The 20,472-nt window shown below is 40.9% G+C and overlaps 1 protein-coding gene across 2 annotated transcripts; it reads left to right on the top strand.

Annotated features, from left to right (window-relative positions):
• The first annotated feature begins 863 nt into the window (after positions 1-863).
• Positions 864-13,950, top strand: arsj (arylsulfatase family, member J). 2 transcript variants are annotated; one of them, XM_063466006.1, is made up of 2 exons: positions 864-1,582; positions 11,976-13,950. In XM_063466006.1, the coding sequence occupies exons 1-2, from the start codon at positions 1,272-1,274 to the stop codon at positions 13,363-13,365; spliced, it is 1,701 nt and encodes a 566-aa protein (XP_063322076.1). In that variant the 5' UTR covers positions 864-1,271; the 3' UTR covers positions 13,366-13,950. The 2 variants fall into 2 exon arrangements, with proteins under 2 accessions (XP_063322076.1, XP_063322083.1); XM_063466013.1 differs by lacking the exon at positions 864-1,582 and adding an exon at positions 1,719-1,801.
• The last annotated feature ends 6,522 nt before the right edge of the window (positions 13,951-20,472 follow it).

The following is a 20,472-nucleotide window of genomic DNA, read 5'->3' on the forward strand; positions in this document are numbered from 1 at the left end:
CCTTTTCTATACTGGTCTTAATACAGTATAAGAAATGTAAATGTAAAAATCATGTATTAATTTCAGAAAGCTATCAGCGATTTGATGAAGCCAGATGTAACTGTCAGTGTAACACATTCACCATCTAAAATGGTTTTTGCAAGAATGCTGGCAACTTCAATACATCCATCAGAGTTTGAATGTGAGAATGTTAGACTGGAAGCACTTAAATAGAAAACCATCAAAAAAGTGCTTGTATGAATAGGTGTGAATGAGACGAGTTGTATCAAGCACTTTGAGTGCTCAAGAAGAGTAAATAGAAATGGGTTATATAAGAATCAGTCCTTTTATATTTATCCCAGAATCCCAACAGTAGATGTTGCATATGCATAAACATATTGCAACCAGACAGTCTCAGAACATTTTGATCGTATGTTGTTGTTTCTGTAGTTGAAACAAGGCACTTCAAAACTTTTACTTATTTTGTTAGTTTACCTATATTTTACAAAAGTCCTTCAACTTACCAAATCCTCATTAGCTGTAGTTATACAGCTGAAAATACTGGTATTCATCCAGGTTTTCTGTCGTCTTCGTGCCCTCATCTTGCTAGTCTCACTTACATGTGATTTAACAGGGTTGAGCATTAACTTAAGATATAATTATTAATTATTCTTTGGGGGGGTTAATTTTCGAGTTTTAGTTAATCTTTAAAGATGAGTACTACGAACATAATTTTTGTAGTTGTGGCGAACATATTGGGGGGGAGGGGGCTAAGGGCCGCTCCTGAACGTTTCTTGGTAAAACGTTGCTCTGGGAGCTGGAAAGAGAGAAGGACCTGCCTCCTCAGCGTGTGGACTCAGTCCTCAGAGCGCTGACAGCTTGGAAACGCGGCTGCTCGGTCACAGGATGGAGAACATCTGCAGTGGAGCAGCTGTTACACGCTGCGAGTTAGCTCTGGAAGTCCAGCGCGTCTTCTGACAAAAACTACGCAGCCGGAAGAATGACTGAAGCTGTGCTGCGACAAACCTCAGCATGGGCTTGTGTGTCTATCACGGTATGAACGTTTTCGCCCGCGGTAAAAGGAAAAAAGCAGCTACGCCAGATGTGTTTGTTTTCTGGGACCTTTCCTCAAATCCTGGAGCTCTCAGAGGATTGTTGGCGTGGAGAGAAAGACTGAACCCGATTTCCAAGTGTTGCCGTTCCCCCTGAACATGTGCAAAACGCCGCCGCCCGAACACACAGCGTTATGGGCCAACAGTTAACGCCGACTTGGGTCTAAATCTGCCTGAAACATGTTTATCTTGTGGGTACCGTTGAGTTTATTCTTCGGTTGTATTATTTCGCAGACCTGGAGCGTTCAGATGTCGTGGGAAAACTGGAACGCTGAGCTGCACAACCAAGGGAATGAGTTTGGGAAATCGAGCTCTCAGCCACATATCATTTTTATCCTGGTGGATGATCAGGGCTTCCGGGATGTCGGGTACCACGGCTCCGAGATCAAAACCCCGACCTTGGACCGGTTGGCAGCAGAGGGAGTCAAACTGGAGAATTACTACGTCCAACCGCTCTGCAGCCCGTCCAGGAGCCAGCTCATGACGGGAAGGTAGAGTGCATTATAGAGACCGTTCTCTGCTCTGTCCCGGTTGTAGTAACCATTCGTCGTGGAGTTCAGAGGAGAAACTATAGGCGTCTGGGAAGATCAAGGACGTGTTTGGTCAGAAATAAATACACTATAGGAAACGATCTCCAGGCTCATGTGCTGTCTGTGCCCTCATACAGATCTGCCACGCGAAAAGTGCACTGAAAAAGTGCTTTGTTTTGAGTGAGTTTTGCAAAGCGGTGATAAATACATATACACATTATACTATATTTATTCTTATAATCTTTATTGTTTTTATTACATTGTTGCTGCAGCTGGGGATCAATATAACTACTTATCTGCAGTGTAGCTTTATTTTATAATATTACAGTGTCATATTCGTATCTTAAAATCTGAAAAATAATAACTGACTAAAGCTTAAAAATTGTGTGGGGTACAAAGTCAATTATTATAGTAGATTAGAAGTATATATCAGCATAAGAGAAACACCTAGAGTACATTATATTAAAAAAAATTAAAGTACCTTAATGTACATTAAAGTTGTACCCCAAAACAATTACTGAAGTTACATTCATGCACTGTTCATATACATGCTCTTATCCAATCCATGTCTATGGCAAGATTACTCAAGTACTGTAGTCTAGAGACAAATCATTCAGGAGGAATTAGGCCACCTGACCAGCCCCTTCTGGGAACAGCATTTTCCCATTCTACATTTTTCTTAACTTTAAAGTGAAGTAAGTCGCTTCCAAGTACAAGATTACAGTAAGAGTAAAGAATATGATGGCATAAATCTTTTATTTCCAAACATTTTTAAATTTACAAAGAAGACACGAGGCATCATCAGGAAATTAATCAATCTTTGAAGAGCTTTGAAGATTAAAAGGATATGGCAAACAATTAAATAGTTTGATGCTTTCTTTGAATTGTAACAATTTCATTACTACTTAACTATAACACTTTTTCAGACTTTCCACCTAAACATTGATTTGCAGATCTAACTATTGCTGTCTTTGAAGGCCCCGTTGGGCCCAAACCAAAACCCCAAACCGAAAGAGCTAACAGGTCATGGGAATTGACTGTGGGGTGCATTTATAACTTTGGAGTTTATACAATGTTTTGCATCACATTGATGGGTGTCCAAGACAATAATGAGAAAACTGTAGCACCCCTGGCTGCTGCCCACTGCTCTGATCACTGAGTGGAGCCGCGACCTTAGGATCCATCTAGGTGTAGATTCAGTTGTGGTTCCATGCTTCTGATAATGAGCAGGTGGTCACAGATAAGCATGGTGAGGTTGAATATGGGTGAAAGAAAAGCATCCCTTCCTGTGTTGAGACTAAAACATTACATGTCTGTGTAAACTGGATATTCCCAAAAGCTCAGAAAACAAAATTGTCTCAAGTCTCACTGGCATACTTGGAGAGACTTGTCAGGACAAATTTAAGTCACTAAAGGACTGACTCTCCATCACTCTCCTTCTTGGCCAAATAGACCTTATACAGCCTGGAGGTGTGTTTGGGGTCATTGTCCTGCTGAAAAATGAATGATGGTCCAGCAAAGAACCGCCACACCACCACACCTCCTGCTCCATGCTTCACAGTGGAAACCATGCATGTAGTGACCATTCGTTCACCTTTTCTGCGTCGCACAAAGATATGGCAGGTGGAACCAAACTTCTAAAATTTGGACTCATCAGACCAAAGCACAGATTTCCATTGGTCTAATGTCCATTGTGTTTTTTGGCTCAAACAAATCTCTTCTTGTTGCTTTTCCTTAGTCGTGGTTTCTCAGCAGCTGTTTGACCATAAAGGCCTGATTCACACAGTCTCCTCTGAACATGTAGAGATGTGTTTGCTACTGGAACTCTGTGTGGCATTTATCTGGGCTCTAATCTGCGGTGCAGTTAACAAGATCAACAGACATCTTGGTCTTCCTTTCCCTTTTTTGATGGTTTTTGTGACTGCACTTGGGGACACATTCAAAGTTTTAGCAATTTTCCTCACTGACTGACCTTCAGTTCTTAAAGTAATGATGGACAGTCGTTTCTCTTTACTTAGCTGATTGCTTCTTGCCTTTTGAATTCTAACAGTTGTCAAGAGCTGTTTAGAAACCTGACTTCTGCATGACACAAGAAGCTAACACTAGCTTACACTAGCAACAGAGATGGCAGAGTACATTGAATAGATTTGAAGAAAGCAGGGAACAATCCACATCTCTGTAAAATGCTATCCGTCTTGTCAGCCAAGGAGGAAAGTTTAATGGATTTAGATCATGGCACTGATGATATAATGCCAATGGATGATCTGGAGGTAGAGATTGCAAGTATTCAGGGATACCACGACCATAGTCTTGCATGGCAAGCTTGCACCAGTAGATTAATTCAGAAGGCGTGCAAATCTACGAGTGTACAGGGTAGTGATGCAAGTTCAAGTTCACTCAAGTCATCAGACAAACAATCAGTTATGTTGCTGATAGAAAAACAAGTTAGCGGCATGAATTCTGGTCTCAGTATAAAACAGTTATTCATAACAGTGATGTACTGTGTAAATGGGAGAAGCTATCTTACCTGAGATCCTATCTGACTGGAACATTAACAAGAGCGCCAACAGAACCTCTTCAGAACCAATAAACAAAATTCAGTACCCCAGTGAAAAAGTCACCCTAAGGGCATACATAGAGCTACACACAACAAATGGAGTTTATCACACTGGATATGTTGTGCAAGTACAAACATGAAAGAGAATATTATCCAGAATTTTCTGTGACTGCTCACAAAGAGGAACCAAGAAAACTGGCAAAGTGTTATGTCTGCCTTAACACATAGTGAAATTCTGCAGAGTTGAGTGTTTCACCTCCTGACATCATCAATCAGTTTGCGATCAAAAAGAAGTACATTTGAATACTGATAGTGGCAGAACAAATGCTTTGGTGTCATTGCATGCTAGATGGAGTCAGCCAAAAACGCGTAGTTCATGAGAGCATAGTGAAAGAGCTAATGCCCACTCATGTGGGAGTGTCACTGGAAAATGTGGTGCATACACAACAAAGAGTTGAAAAGGACAGAGCAGCTTGTTGGTTTCACAATAAAAGGCACTGAACTCTTATTGTCAATAGGAGTGAATTATTAATGGCAAGTAGTGTGATGCAAGGTTGAGAAAATAACAAAATCACTAATAGCTGCTGAAAGCAGTTTAGGATGTACATTGCTTGGACCACTTTCAGCATCAAGTGTCACTGAGACAACTGGCAAACAGCCTGAGACTGTGAAATACTACATGCCACATTATGAGATAAATTAAGAGTGGTGTTTGATGCATCATTCTGATGTTTTAGGAGCTTTACAATACAATATAAAGTATTCTGATTACCGCCTATTTAAACGGTAACTGTAACAGAATACAGTTACTCATATTTTGTATTTTAAATACGTAATGCCGGTACATGTATTCCGCTACTCTCCAACATTGGATTCCAGTGACAGTGCTGCTGCCTCAACATAGTGACTCGATTACAAAGTTTCACAAATCCAGAGCTGTGGTGACACTGTGCTAGCAAAAGCAATCCTGCTGAGCTAAACACCACATGACAGTGTTCAGAACCTTTCAAAGTAAGCTGTGGTGGAATGAACATGTTTCACTGATGAAGTTAAAAAGGATTGATGTGTTCAAGATGAGGTGAATTCTGAGCTAAGATCTACCTTGTAGGCTACAGTATAGCTTACCAGCACTGAATGAGCTGAACCACAGCTAGACCTAGAGAAGTACAGAAGGTTAAAAACAGTCTGAGAATAACTATGGGTTAAAAGGCTCATGGCCAATTCCCACTGTAGTCAAACAATAAAGGGAGCACTAACTCCAGAGTAGCTCACCGTGGCAGATGTTTATTAGAGGAAAGTTACCCAAGAACATAATTTCAGCAAAAGAAATCTTAAACCTGAAATACGAGCAAGATGTCAAGAGAGACTCAACAATCAAAGATTTGAAGCCATTATTAGATAAACACAGACAGTGAGAGACAGGCTGCAGTATCCTGATTTTAGTTTCAGCTAGTGGTACTGCCTACCAGTAATAGATACTCTCAGCTTCTTATTCAGTAGTGTATTGTGTGATGGGGTCAGAGATACTCTTTTGCAAGTGAGGGAGATGTACTGGTTGTTAAGGGGCAGATGGTTAGTGTCATTTTGTTAGATTTGCAGGTGAATGAAGGTGAAACTAGCATAGCAAGTCACATCTCCATTACCGAGCGACAAAGCTACACAGTCCCTTTTAATTTACAGGGACAGATTTTACATTAGCTGTTGTATCAGATCAGACAAATTAAAAATGTATTTTAGTTTAAAAGAGATTTATTGCAAGATGATTGTTTTGTGGGTTTCTTTAATCAGACAATGCCAAAATGTTTGCTTGAGCAGACCAAGTTTTAAGATTTAAGTTTTTGGAAGTCAATTAAAGAATCAGAGATTACAAGATTTTTCAGTGATAACAGGATCACCTAGAAATTTATTGTAATGCATGCTGCTTTGTGGGGCTGCTTGTGGGAAAGACTTTTGGGATCTATAAAACAAGTCTAAAGAGGGTCCTACGGAGGGCTTCACTAAACTTTGAGGAGTTAAATAGTTTGCTGATAGGAGGAAAGGCAGTTTTGATTCCCAGACCTCTGTTCTTTGTATATAGTGAAGCGTCAGAGCTCCAGTTACTTACACCCTCTCATTTCCTGGTTGGTGGGAGACTAATTTCTCTTCTACCATCTCAGGTGACCAGCAAAAGCCAGGAGGACATGGGTCCAAGATGGAGGTGGAACTGCTGGTGGAAAAACGTCTTGATGGATGTAAAATCTAGTCACAAGTATGAAACTCCTACGCCTACTCTGGTGAATATAGGAGATGTTGTCCTAATTGGACAAGATAACCTACCCAGGCAAACTTGTAAAAAGGGCAGGATAACGGAGTTGTTTCTAGGGAAAGATGGGTGCATTTATTGATTTAATGTTCACATTTCTACAGAAAGTGTGCCGTCCCTTGGGCAGTATTGCTGGATTAAAAACATTAAAAACAGAATGTTTTTAATCCAACAAAACTGCCCAAGGGACTGCCAGCCATCACAGCTTTGCTCAAGTTAATCAAACAAAGGAAGTTAAATGATAACTGGGGATCGGCTGGTCTGGAGCAAAAATACAGCGTATGGGCAATATTAAAACATCGTCAGTGCCACAAGTTAACACTTTCAGTATGTGACTGTTATCTATGATAGTGCATGGTACAAGTGCATGGAACGACTCAGCAATGTTAGTTCCAAGAGTGATCTAAGATACACAACATAAGATCCAAGCCAAGGGAGCAATAGAACTGCAGAGATAGTGAGGAAATTAACAAAGAGGCTGCTATAAGGAAGAGCAAAGTAAGATGAACTACTCGAGGCTGACTTTGATTAAATGTAGATCATTAGGCTGAGGCTTCTTATTTGAGCCATGTGTGATGAGAAAGTTGTGCAGAAACACTAGGAAAAGCTCCCAGTTTGGGCAGCTAGTCTGTCCGGGAACCTCCTCAACCTCAGTGGTTGAAGGAGTCGCCAATTCACTTGCCATGTGGGACCTTAGCGATTGTCAGGGCTCTGTGATTCAAGTTTAATGACGTGTATGATTTGCTGGCGTTTTGGCTTAGTGGTTGTGTAAATAAACCAGAGAGATAGCATGATTATAGCTGTGTTTGAAAGCACAACTTGCATTTTCCTGGGCAAATATAACAGCTGTCTGTACATGATAAGAATTGGAAGTGAGCCACTCTTTGCTGGAAATATTTTTCTGGCTATGTGAGGCTTGAGTCCAGGCTAGATAAAAGAACCAGCCCCCAAAGCTTTAGATCCTCGGCTTATGCCCTGCTGGTCTCAAGAGAGCAGTAGTTGCTGCAGTCATTATTTAAGTCCTCATAAACACTAAAGACCTAGAAATGTCCTTCAGGTGCTCCAAAACCTATAAAGTCACATCATATTCACCCTCATGTATGTCAAAAAGAAACAACACAGACATACTTTGAAAGTCTTTACCTCCACTGTGTAGCATTTTCCATCAAGACCTCAAGCTGGTTTTACTGATTTGTGGAGCGAGCCCAGGCTGCACTTAGCATGACATGCCAATTACACGGCTGTAACCTTTTGGTATGTGAACACCATCAAACCTGCAGGAGCTGCTTTGGGGCTCTTTAGGGTCAAGTCTTAACGCACATGTATATGTCTAAATACATTTGACATTATTGCTGAACATTCTTGTTCTTTCTTTTCACCTTCTAAGCTGTATCACCCAGTTTTCTCTTTTGTTCTATCGGGACTGATGCAAAAGGCAGAAGGAGAAGAATAATCTTTATTTAAATAGAATTCAAAGAGATTGAAGATAATTTAGAGTATTAGATCCAAGTTCTCAGTTAGTTTTTAACAATGCTAATATGATTATTTTTAGCTTGTGGAAAGTATTACAAGACTTTTGAGAGCAAGGTTTATAGGTTCTTGCTTTTCAGTGAGTTAATTATGTAATACATGTATTTTTTTCAGTAGATGGCGTAAACAAGCTTCTTTTGTCTTTTTCTGACTGTCCCATTCCAGGCTTAATTGACTTCTCATTGGTGATGTCATCTAACCCACAAACACGTTTCCTTTATTATTTCCCCTCACTCCCATCACTTTCACATCACAGTGTCTGGCAAAAAGTCCAGGTTGCAAACCTCTGCCTATGCACCTCTCTCTCTGTTCAGTGTTTACTTTTTAGAGTATAGTATTGTTTTATATTCATTTTATTTTGTTTGTTCTTTTTAAATGTACTTTAAGAAGTTTCCAGTGTAATAAAAATTAGATAATGGTAGCATAACAGATGTTTACTTTTCTTACGCAAAGATTATGTAGAGGTAGGTAATGGAACTCAGGTACCAATTTATAAATAACTGGATATGAATAACTTGAGGTAATATTACATGACAGTACATTCCTAAATCTTGGAATCTTGGAAGCTCACTTGTCTTGACAACTTTAAAGAAAAGCAGATGTGAAATAAAATTTATATATATATATATATATATATATATATATATATATATATATATATATATATATATATATATATATACATATATACATATATATATATATATATGTATATATATATATATATCTCGTAACTGTATTTTGGCATCTAAGCAGTAAATCTGAAAAGTCACAGATAACAAAAATTACAAGGACTGTTTAAGGCAGTGGTTGCATAAATCATACCTTATGCAGTCAGCTAAGAAATTCAAACACTGAATGTAGCTGGGTTACAGTGCTTCACCTGCCTAGACCACCAATTGACAAGAAAGTCTTGCCATATTACTCCGATAAGGTCTGGTATGGTCTCATTTTAAATCCACCTCAAAGACTTGGAATGCCTAGAAGCATCAGATTCAGATATGGGCCTTACTATTATCCTGTAAAGTTTGACATTTCAAAAGTCATGGGAACCAGCTTTGAATATGAGTCATAAATATTTTCTATGTTATAAAGATTGCATTTGCAATTCCCAGTAGTTTTGGAAAAGGGCCAAAAACACATTTTGAATTAGCAAAGCACAGTGTAAGGCCAAAAGCATAATTCTGCCAGCTGCAGCTGGCACTGAAACACTGGTGATGAAGTGGGTTAGGATTTCCCAGAAACTAGTTAGCAGAGATGGTGAGAAATAATCATACAAATATTCTCCACATAAGCAAAATCCTTAGCATCTGAAGAGTATTTACTTCAGCTGTTGGCTCCATGAAACTGTATAACAGCTATAATCCCATCAATTCATCACACATGTGCTCAGCCTAGAAAGCTCTGTGCTTATGATCAAATGGCTGAAAGGTTACACCCATATGCAATGCAATATGCACAACTTTTTGTTTAATGATAAAATGAAAAGATCAGTCAAATTTGAAAAGCAGTTCTGCATAATACACAGAATGCTGTGTAGCAAGATAAATGGTGTTAGATACAAAGTCAGTTATTAATTTTACATCTGATTTAACATTTAATTTAGAACCACACCAGTTTTGCATGTAGGTCATGTAATAGTTTGTGTTCCAGTTGTGCTATAGCCAGCCAGAAGTACATTTTTATACCAAAAGGTCTGGTATTTTATGCTTGCAGGCAAGTATCATTTATTTTTTCGTCCAACCATAGCCCAGAAATCCCTTCATCCCAATCAATTTGCTACAAATATTCACTTGGACTGGTAGAGTAGTGCAGTGGTTTGTACTGTCACCTCTTGGGTTCAAATCCACTTCCAGTTCCTCACATATTAAAGACATGTTATGGTTAATTGCATGTTGCTTGTTAAGGTTAATTGTGACGCTATGACCAAATGAACAGAATCAACTTTTGGAGATTTACTTACCTGGATGATTGAGCATGCATCAAGACATCTACAGTAGTGGAAGCCTAGCGATCTGAACAGACTATAATAGTGAACAGTGTACACACTATAACAGATATGATTAGAATAAATGACAGTCATGATTGTGGTCATTGGGAGGGATAGGGGGGAGGAGCAGTGTAGAAGGGTTAAGTTGAGTGTGAATGGAAAGGTTCAGTGGGGGACTGAGTTCAGTAGGGGGACAGCAGTTGGGAAGAAGCTGTTCCTAATCCTGCTGGTTTTAATCTGTGGGGTCCTGTAGCGCCTTCTAGAGGGGAGGAGCTGGAAGACTTTATTGGCAGGATGAAAGGAGTCCCTGAGAATGATGCGTGCTCGGCATAGACATCTCTTCTTGTAGATATCCTCAATGGCAGGAAAGTGGAGTCACTGTGATGTGTTAGGCAGTTTTCACCACCTGCCGGAGTGCTTTGTGGTCAGCGACAGAGCAATTACCATACCAGACTGTGACATGCTCTCAATGCTCTCTATCGCACAGCGGTAGACATTTACCAGTATGTCAGTAGTTCTTCTTCAATGTCCTCAAGAGGAAGAGGCACTGATGGGCCTTCTTGACCAGGCTGGAGGTGTTAGTTGACCAGGACAGATTCTTAGAGATGTGGGGTCTCTGAAGAACTTGAAGCTGGGAACCTATTCAACAGCTCTGCCATTTATGTACCTGAGAAGAGAAGTACAAACTTACTGAAACTACATAGCAATAATCAGTGATTGCTATTTAAGCCATTGTCTGCTGAGCGTACATTATTGAACTATACTGGACTATACTGGAATGAAGCAGCAGCAATTATTATTATTACAACACACATAGTATAATACTTGCACTAGCAGCATTTGCGTGCCAGTGTAATTGTCTGACACTGCCAGGTTCATCATTAATAGGCAAGCTTTAGAATTTTAGCTTTGCTAGAATGAATTAAATCTCCATAAATACCAAAGGTCCTACTGTTTCTGTTTTTTGGAGGGCGCTTAGCAATAACATTATATCCTTTATTGCTTTCTAATTGTCCTGATGTTGAATGGACAGTTATGAATTTTGCATTTATTCTGCATCCCCTATTAGAAACAAAGCAAAAGTACAGTACAGTATGCTTTTAAAATACATAGTCCTAAGGATATTTGGCAGGTTGTAGACAAAAAATGTACTTGGATTTGATACCGAGCTCTTCTTAGTACCTGGCAAGTGATTTGTTTTGTTCAAGAGACATCAAGCAATTATGAAGCAAACTGCTTTCATTTCAGGTGGAGTGTAGCATACTAAGGGAATTCAGATATAATAATTTATAGGACATATTACAATAACACTTTGTGTTTTCACTTATTTTTAAGTGTATAAAGAAAGTGTTTATGTCACTTTGGAAATTTATGTCAAGCCTCCTCCGTGGTGATGTTTTCAATTGTTGAGTAACTGATTGTGTGGTGGCATATGACTGGGACATTCTTGGAAGTTCTGTGCGTGGAAAATCTGTTTTTTGAGTTAGAACTCATAAACGATTCTATAAAACTCCTGCAGTTCCAAGTTTTTGCAAAGTAGCATTAAAAGTCAAATAAATCACCCATCTAAAAAAATGAATTCCCTTGCACACCAAAATTAGGAGTTTATATTTGCACTTCATATCAAAAGTCCTCAATGCACAGTATAGTATCTGTTCTTCATTTATCAGATGAAGTACAGTGTGACCTGCTGCCAAGTTGGCTGCCAGGGCACCCTTTGCTACAAATCATAGTTTACTGTTTGGTCTTTGGTCTGTTATTTTTGCCTCCCATTACCCATCAACTTCTTTTCACTGGACGTCTACATTACCCTGCCCTTGCAGGCCTATAAGCCCTCTTCTGCTTTGGATAACAACATATTGGTGTAAAATTTTCAGTACAGAGATCCTCTCTGTGAAAAGTCACCCTATTGGGGTGTGTAGGGCTACTGTGGTTAATATATGACAGTTTATCTCTTTTTTCTTTTTTTCTTTAGGTATCAGATCCACACAGGCCTTCAGCATTCTGTCATCCGAGCTGCTCAGCCCATCTGCCTACCCCTGGAAAATATCACTCTGCCCCAGAAGCTAAAGAACGCAGGCTACTCCACCCACATGGTAGGGAAGTGGCACCTGGGCTTTTACAAACGTGGATGCCTTCCTACACAGCGTGGCTTTGACACGTTCTTTGGCTCCCTGCTAGGAAGTGGGGACTACTACAGTCATTACAAATGCCAAGGCCCTAGTATGTGTGGCTATGATCTGTATGAAGGGGAAGAAGCAGCTTGGGAACAGGACCGCGGCTTGTACTCTACTGTGATGTTTACACAAAAGGCTGTCAGTATTTTAGCAAATCACAACCCTCGTAAGCAACCTTTGTTTCTGTACTTGGCTTACCAGGCGGTTCATTCCCCACTGCAAGTTCCTGCTCGCTACCTCGAGCGATACAAGGGCATTCCAAACCCGTACCGTCGTAAATATGCTGCCATGGTTTCCTGCCTGGATGAAGCCATTCATAACCTCACATTAGCACTAAAACACTATGGTTATTATGACAACACAGTTATAGTGTACTCTTCTGACAATGGGGGCCAGCCTTTAGCAGGAGGAAGTAACTGGCCCTTGAGGGGCAGTAAGGCCACATACTGGGAAGGGGGGATCAGGGCAGTGGGCTTTGTTCACAGCCCCTTGTTAATGAACAAAGGAACAAAATGTCGATCTTTGATCCACATTACTGACTGGTTCCCTACACTGGTAACCCTAGGTGAGGGAACTTTAGATGAAGATCTGAATCTGGATGGGTATGACGTCTGGGAAACTATTAGTGAAGGCCGCCCATCACCTCGTCATGACATTCTCCATAATATTGACCCAATTTACATCAAAGCCAAGAATGGATCGTGGAAGGCTGGGTACGGCCTATGGAACACAGCTATTCAGGCTGCCCTCCGGGTTGGCCACTGGAAGCTGCTAACAGGTGTGCCTGGTTACAGTGACTGGGTGCCCCCACAAACTTTTTTGAATCAGCGGCTAACCACTCGCTTGCATAATGAACGTGTCCGCTGGGACCGAGGTAAGTCCATCTGGCTGTTCAACATTACAGCTGACCCCTATGAGAGAGTGGACTTGTCTCAGCGCTACCCGCGTATAGTAAAGAAGATGCTAATGCGGCTAGCTCAGTACAACAAGACTGCTGTGCCGGTGTGCTACCCAACTAAAGACCTGCGTTCTAATCCTCAGTACAACGGTGGGGTGTGGGGACCCTGGCACAAAGACATGAGGGAGCAGCAGGAAGAGGATGAGATGTATAATAACTTGTTCACCAACCATCTCGGTAAAAAAAGATGGGAAAAAAAATCAAAGAACACAAAGTCGAGAAGAGGGTAGAAGAATAGCACATTACATACCACGTTTGTGAATGCCTTAAGTTATATTTACTCAGGGATTAATGCTTCCTGTTTCAGGATTGTGCTGTCAGACATTCTAATTCCAGGTAGTTTTAACTTGACTCCAGAAAATACTGTATGAACAAAATGCAGATGGACATTTTCAGAGTTCCTCAAGAGAACAATTAAAAGATCAGTTGTTCAAACACTACTGCTATGCCCAGACACAACTAAGACCTCATGTAAGTGACAAGGGCATTTAAAGAATGTTTATTTTTCTAGATTCTGTTGCATGCTTGACCTGTTGTCACCTTCAGATTTTTCTTATAGATTGACGTTTCACTTAGAGTAGAAAACAAATTTCACTAGACAGTTGCCATATATATTTGGTGACAGACAAATAAAATAAAACATAGTTCTACTGTGTTGTTGATTGTAGCACTAAGGTACTGTGGAAACAGATGTGCAAGTAGATGTGTGTTGTTTTTTATAAGCATAGCCAGTGTGAACTTTAAGATAATAGCGTTTGTTCCCTTATTCTTAGATGATATCTGGTTGAGCACAAACCAAACTGAATGTGAGACAAATAAACAAAATAAAAGCCCTAGACACAACATTTCAAGTTCTGTTTGACTTGCATTTTACTATATCCTGATTTTGTTTATTCTGCTAACAACTACTTTTGTAATTTGAAAACTTTGTGTATGTTTTTTATGTTTAGAAACTGAAAGGCAGCTTCTGGGTATAGTTATTTATGGAAAATACAGTAATTTGGGCTTTTACAGGTGAGTAAAAAGTTAATTGCTTTCTTGCAGTCCTTAAAAATTCTCTGCCTCATCACTTAGAGTGTACTGTACAAGAAGTTGGGATCGAAGAAAAACGAAGAATGCAGCTATTTATATGAAGTGAACACACATACATACAACCTTTACGGCAATATTTTCTTATACATCTGTTGCTTGGAACCCATGGAAACAGTTGGAAGTCTTACGACTGACTTGAGCTGATTGCAAGCTTTGCCAGTATATGATTGATCAAACTTTTATGAGCTACTTAGCTATTTTAATAACAAAAAATGACCTCTAAGTACACCATTTCCTAGAAGATCCTCTGTTAACCAGATGCATGGATCTGGTACAATCTGAGGGATCAAAATAGGGGCTTCCCCCAAGAAAGGCTGCCAGGTTGCTTTGCACATCCCTCCCATGCACTCCAACTTGAATCCCCCTCTCTCTGCAAGCGCCAACTTATGACCTCAGACTGACTCATTTTTTACAGCAGCATTTGTGTTCACAGCTTATGCTGATATGAGCATGGTTCTTTTGATTCTTAACCCCCATAAATGTGAAGAAGGTGAGGTCAGTTTCAGTTTATGATACTGTTTTTCTTCAGCTCATTCACAGTCATTTATGTCTACAGGCAGATTGTACCCATGGGAACAGAATTTACCTGGCTAAGCTCAAATTTATTTCTCACCATAAAACGCAGGGGATGGCATCTCGAGTATCTCGAGCTACAGCTGAGAGTATAGAAAATCGGATTCTTATTTTCTCTGTAAAATTTCCCCTCCTGTGGGCCATGGGAACACTTAAACCCTGGATTCTGTTGGAATTCACATTTGCTTTCACTTATGGGCATTAGCATCCCTCTTATGGGAAAAAGAGCTGTAACTAAGCTATAAGGCAATACATCAAGCTGCCATTTCACTTTAAAAATGCCCATTAGTGCTCATTGGGAATGATAGGAGAAAATAAACCTTATGGATGGCAAAACCAGAAAGCTTTGATCTGGCTGAAGTGTGGCAGGCGACTTTGCCTTATTGTGATCGTTTCCTTTCAGTCATGGCACTGTGTGAAACATATAGTTTAGGTTCTCGCATGCTTGATTGAGGTTCAAATTTGCTGAATTATGTGTAGCCAACTGGAGCTAGCTGACCACTCGGCTGCCAAGAGCTACATGTGAAATACTATGATGCAGCCAGGCTTGCGTTCCCAAAGACATGAAATGAATGAATGTAATGAAAAAGAAGACAGATATCAAGCAGCTGCAAACCAAAAGAATCAGGATTAACACAAAATTTATGAACAATCTTGTTACCACCGCCCCATGCTTTCACTCAGACACCCAAATAACTCTGAAAAAAAGAGTAGCTAAAGAATGTGGTTTTAGAACTTCCGTTTTCCGGCAATGGAGTAAGGTGTGTCGGCCACTAGCACCTGCCTAACTTTTTCAAAATTGTACTTTCCGAGCCCCATTTTGCTGTCAGATACGAACTTTTCGGGTCATTTATGAGTGTTACATTGGAAGGATGTCCAAGGGAAGGAGACAGATCGAGAAAAACCTTACTGCCGAGAGTTGTGCTAACGCTGGCGCAGCAGAGGACGCTGGCGCAGCCTTGAACCCGGCACTTGTCGCCCTGCTCGAACAGCACAGAATAGCCATAGCCGCAGATTTTAAGGCTACATCGGATGTAATTAATGATAAGCTGGACAAGATTCAAGCGGAAGTTGCAAATCAAGAACTACGTATTGGTGAGCTTGAATCAAACGCAGCGGATGTGGTTCAGCGTTTAGCAGTGCTTGAAGCTAAGTATGATTCACTACAGGAGGAAAACAAACTTTTCAAAACTAAACTTTCCGACCTGGAGAGTAGAAGCAGACGGCAGAACATACGTCTGGCGGGCCTGCCGGAATCGGTGGAGCCGGGTCCACGGCCAACTGAGTTCTTTTCCCGGCTGCTGGTGGAGGTCTTTGGTGCACAAACTTTGCCATCTCCTCCGGAGCTTGACAGAGCCCACCGTAGCCTTATGCCCAAACCGGGCCCTGATGGGAGGCTGCGCTCAGTCATTATTCGCTTCCACCGCTTCCAGTTCAAAGGGCTGCTGATGAGGGAAGCACGGAGACGCCGAGGGACGTTGGAGTATTGTGGACATAAACTCCAGTTTTATGAGGATTATAACGCCGACGTCCAGAAGCAGCGAGCCCAGTATAAGGATGTTATGGCCGAGTTATACCGGAGAGGCCTCCGTCCTTCCCTCCTTTTCCCCGCCAGGCTCCGTATTACTCTTCCAGATGGGAAAATTCGGCGATTGGAGTCAGTTGAGGAGGCCTCTCGTTTCATTCAAACTATGGAAGAAAACCAAAGCTCTCCATCCTGAGTTGGACACTGTAGCCGGTCAGAGCACTCACCCTAATTTATAACTATAACAGGTCGGACTACCCTATGGGGCGTCCTCGTTGTGACTGAGATTATACAGCCGCGATGTTGGTATAGCAGTATATTCTTTGCTGTTCGTTTTAAGTTAAAACTGGTTCGTTGTTTGGCTGATTTGTTCTTGTTTTCTCTAATTTCTTTTCTTCGTGGCCTGAAAACTGAGACCCTGGTTCGAGTTTAGGGGCCAATATTCAAGGGTGCAGGTATGATGCTAGTGGTACGGGGAGCTCTTGACTAATATGGGAAGAAAGCAGGGGCTTACGCGGTTGCTTTTTAATGCAACCTGCTGGGGTGATATTGGTGGGTGGTATTGTTTTAGTTTGGTTTTTTTTACACAGGGATATGTTATTGTATTGCATTTTCTTTCTGGGGCGGGGTTGGTTGATATGTTTTCTGTTGCTGTTGTTGCTGCTGTTGTTTTCGTCCCCTCTCTTCCCTCCTTGGGCAATTTTGCATATAATAATGTGGGACTTCCTCGATGAGTGGTAATCTTACCTTTGTTAGCTGGAATGTGAGGGGGTTGAACCACCCAATAAAGCGAAAGAGAGTCTTATCACGCTTGAAGCAATTTAAGCCCGGGGTAGTTTTTTTGCAAGAGACTCATTTGCAGGATTCAGATCACTCACGCCTGGCGAAATGTTGGTCAGGACAGATGTTTCACTCTAATTTTAATGCAAAGGCTAGGGGTACAGCTATTCTTATTGATCAGAACATCCCATTTGTTTCATCTACTGTTGTGTCAGACAAAAATGGACGGTTTATAATAGTGTCTGGCAAACTTTGCGACAGGTTTGTGACTTTGGCCAATCTTTATGCACCCAATTTTGATGATGTGCAATTTTTTCAATGCCTGTTTTCAAACCTCCCGGACTTAAATAGTCACTCTTTGATTTTGGGGGGCGATTTTAATCTTTATTTGCATGCGGTTTTAGATCGTTCATCCCCCAAACCGGCTACTCTTAATAAATCTGCAACTTATGTCAAGTCTTTTCTTGAAGATTATAGTCTTACGGATCCCTGGCGGTTTCTGTTTCCTACTGGTAGAGACTATTCTTTCTTCTCACATGTACATCACACCTACACTAGAATAGATTATTTTTTCATTGACAATTTGCTAATTAATAGTATAAGATCCTGCAGCTATGAAAGTATTACTGTCTCGGATCATGCCCCCCTTGTGCTCAAAATAGCTTTTCAAGGCTGCGACTCTGTGAGAAAGCTCTGGAGATTGGATCCATTGCTGCTCACGGATGAACAATTTGTTTCTAACATCTCTTCCAAAGTTAAAATTTTTCTTAACGAGAATAGAACACCTGGTATGCCAAACAGGACGGTGTGGGAAGCCCTGAAGGCATTTCTGAGAGGAGAAATCATTTCAGTGGCAGCATTTAAAAGACAGTGTGCACAGCGGGAACAGAGGCTTATTTCAGACCAGATTTTAAACATCGACAGGCAGTACGCTCAGTCACCATCACCGGCACTATATAAAGAACGCTTAAGTTTACAAACCAAACTCAATCTACTTTCCACTCGACAAGTGGAAGGATGTCTGATTAGGAATAAGAGCGATTTTTACGAACATGGTGGAAAGACCGGTAAGCTTTTGGCCACTCAACTGCGTGGTATTAGGGCTAAACAAATTATAACTGGCGTAAAGGCGGACAATGGAGTGGTGACTAGGGATCAGAAGGCGATTAATGACATTTTTTCTTCATTTTACTCTAAGTTATATACATCAGAGTCCACTGTTAATGTGAAAGATTTACATGTTTTCTTTGACTCCATTGATATGCCCTTGCTCTCCCCAGAGCTCAGACAGACTCTGGAAGCCCCTATCTCAAAGGCGGAAATTCAGGCGGCAATAACATCTATGCAATCTGGGAAATCTCCTGGTCCTGATGGATTTTCTGCAGACTTTTATAAAAAATTCTCGGACGATTTGGCTCCTTTCCTTTGTGAAGTTTTTACAGAGTCGCTAGACTCTGGGGCACTTCCTTCATCATGCTACCAGGCCTGTATCACAGTGTTACTTAAGAAGGGCAAGGACCCGACTGACTGTGCTTCTTATAGGCCTATATCTCTGTTAAACACGGATGTTAAAATTCTGTCTAAGCTACTGGCGCACAGACTGGAAAAAATTCTACCTGCTATAATTTCTCCCGACCAAACTGGCTTTATTAAAAATCGGCATGCCTTTTTTAACATACGGCGACTTTTTAATATTATCTATGCCCCTGGCCATGTCGTGCCTGAATGCCTTATTGCTATGGACGCGGAAAAAGCATTTGACAGGGTGGAGTGGGAATATTTGTTTTTTACTTTAGAAAGGTTTGGAATGGGCCCCTTATTTTGCTCATGGATTAAACTTCTTTACGCAAGCCCCACAGCTTCAGTGGTAACTAACTGTCGCTACTCGGACTATTTTAAGCTCCACCGCGGAACGAGACAGGGCTGCCCTTTAAGCCCATTGCTTTTTGCCCTTGCAATTGAGCCATTAGCAATTGCAGTCCGTGGCAGTGGGGACATAAAAGGCATATGGAGGGGGGGGATTGAGCATAGAGTTTCACTGTATGCTGATGACCTTCTCTTATTTCTTTCCAACCCGCTTACCTCCTTACCTGCTGTACTTAATATACTGAACGGTTTTAGTCAGCTCTCTGGATACAAAATTAATATGAATAAGAGTGAACTGTTTTTGATTAATGAGAGGGCTCGGAATCTGGATTTGGTAAATTTTCCCTTTAAAATAGTCACAGATCACTTTGATTACCTTGGAATAAGTGTCACAGAGCAATTTAATTGTTTGTTTAAGAAGAATCTCCTCCCCCTGCTGGAACAGTGCAAGTATATGTTGTCTAGATGGTCCCCATTATCCTTATCTTTAATAGGTAGGATTAATTCAGTGAAAATGATGCTACTTCCAAAATTCTTATATGTCTTTCAATGCCTCCCTATCCTGATTCCAAAATCCTTTTTTAAATCTTTAGACTCACTAATCACTTCATATATTTGGAATGGTAAAGCTCCCAAATTGAAGAAATCTATTCTTCAAAGGCCCAAGTCGGTTGGAGGTTTAGGCCTACCCAATTTCCAGTACTATTATTGGGCCGCCAATATTAGGTGTTTGTTATATTGGAGACACTATCATCTCGAATCGTCACCACCAGTTTGGGTTGCCATGGAGTCATATTCAAGTGGGAAAATTTCTCTACCTGCGACTTTGGGTTCATCACTCCCTTTGGCATTGCCTCTACCCAGTAACAATAGAGTTGTCCAGCAGTCTTTTAGGATTTGGTCTCAGTTTAGGCAGAGTCTGGGTCTCCGGGCTTTCTCACTTCAAAGCCCAGTTGCAGCAAACCACTTATTTGTTCCCTCAATGGCAGATAATGCTTTTCATAGCTGGCATAGAAAGGGCCTAAAATCCTTTGCAGACTTATATGAAGACAGACAATTTGTAAGTTTTTCTCTGATATCCACCAAATTTGGCATAGCTGCAGCTCAGTTTTTTCGTTTTTTACAGGTCAGACATTACGTGCAGAGTGTGACAGCAGAATTCCCCCAAATGCCTCAGCACAACCCAGTAGATGATTTTTTAATGGTCAACCCAACCTCAAGGGGTATAATATCAGCCCTCTACAGCTTAATTTCCAATTTACAATGCTCTTCAATAGCTGCTATCAAATCTAAATGGGAAGAGGACCTTACCTTTCATATTACGGATGAACTGTGGGACTCTATCCTTGGCCAGGTTCACAATATATCAATGTGTGCTCGACATACACTTATCCAATTTAAGATAGTTCATCGGGGGCATTGGTCCAGGGATAGGCTGGCACACATATATCCAGGGGTGGACCCAGCCTGTATAAGGTGTGGGGGTGCTCCTGGTACATTG

The sequence above is a fragment of the Pelmatolapia mariae genome, linkage group LG3_W (assembly GCF_036321145.2).
Source record: "Pelmatolapia mariae isolate MD_Pm_ZW linkage group LG3_W, Pm_UMD_F_2, whole genome shotgun sequence".
Lineage (NCBI taxonomy): Eukaryota > Metazoa > Chordata > Actinopteri > Cichliformes > Cichlidae > Pelmatolapia > Pelmatolapia mariae.

Excerpts from the sequence above, each read along its gene's own strand:
- arsj (XM_063466006.1), top strand. The coding sequence starts at position 1,272 with ATGTTTATCTTGTGGGTACCGTTGAGTTTATTCTTCGGTTGTATTATT. Across the intron at positions 1,583-11,975 it reads AGCCAGCTCATGACGGGAAG|GTATCAGATCCACACAGGCC; the intron begins GTAGAGTGCATT and ends TTTTTTCTTTAG.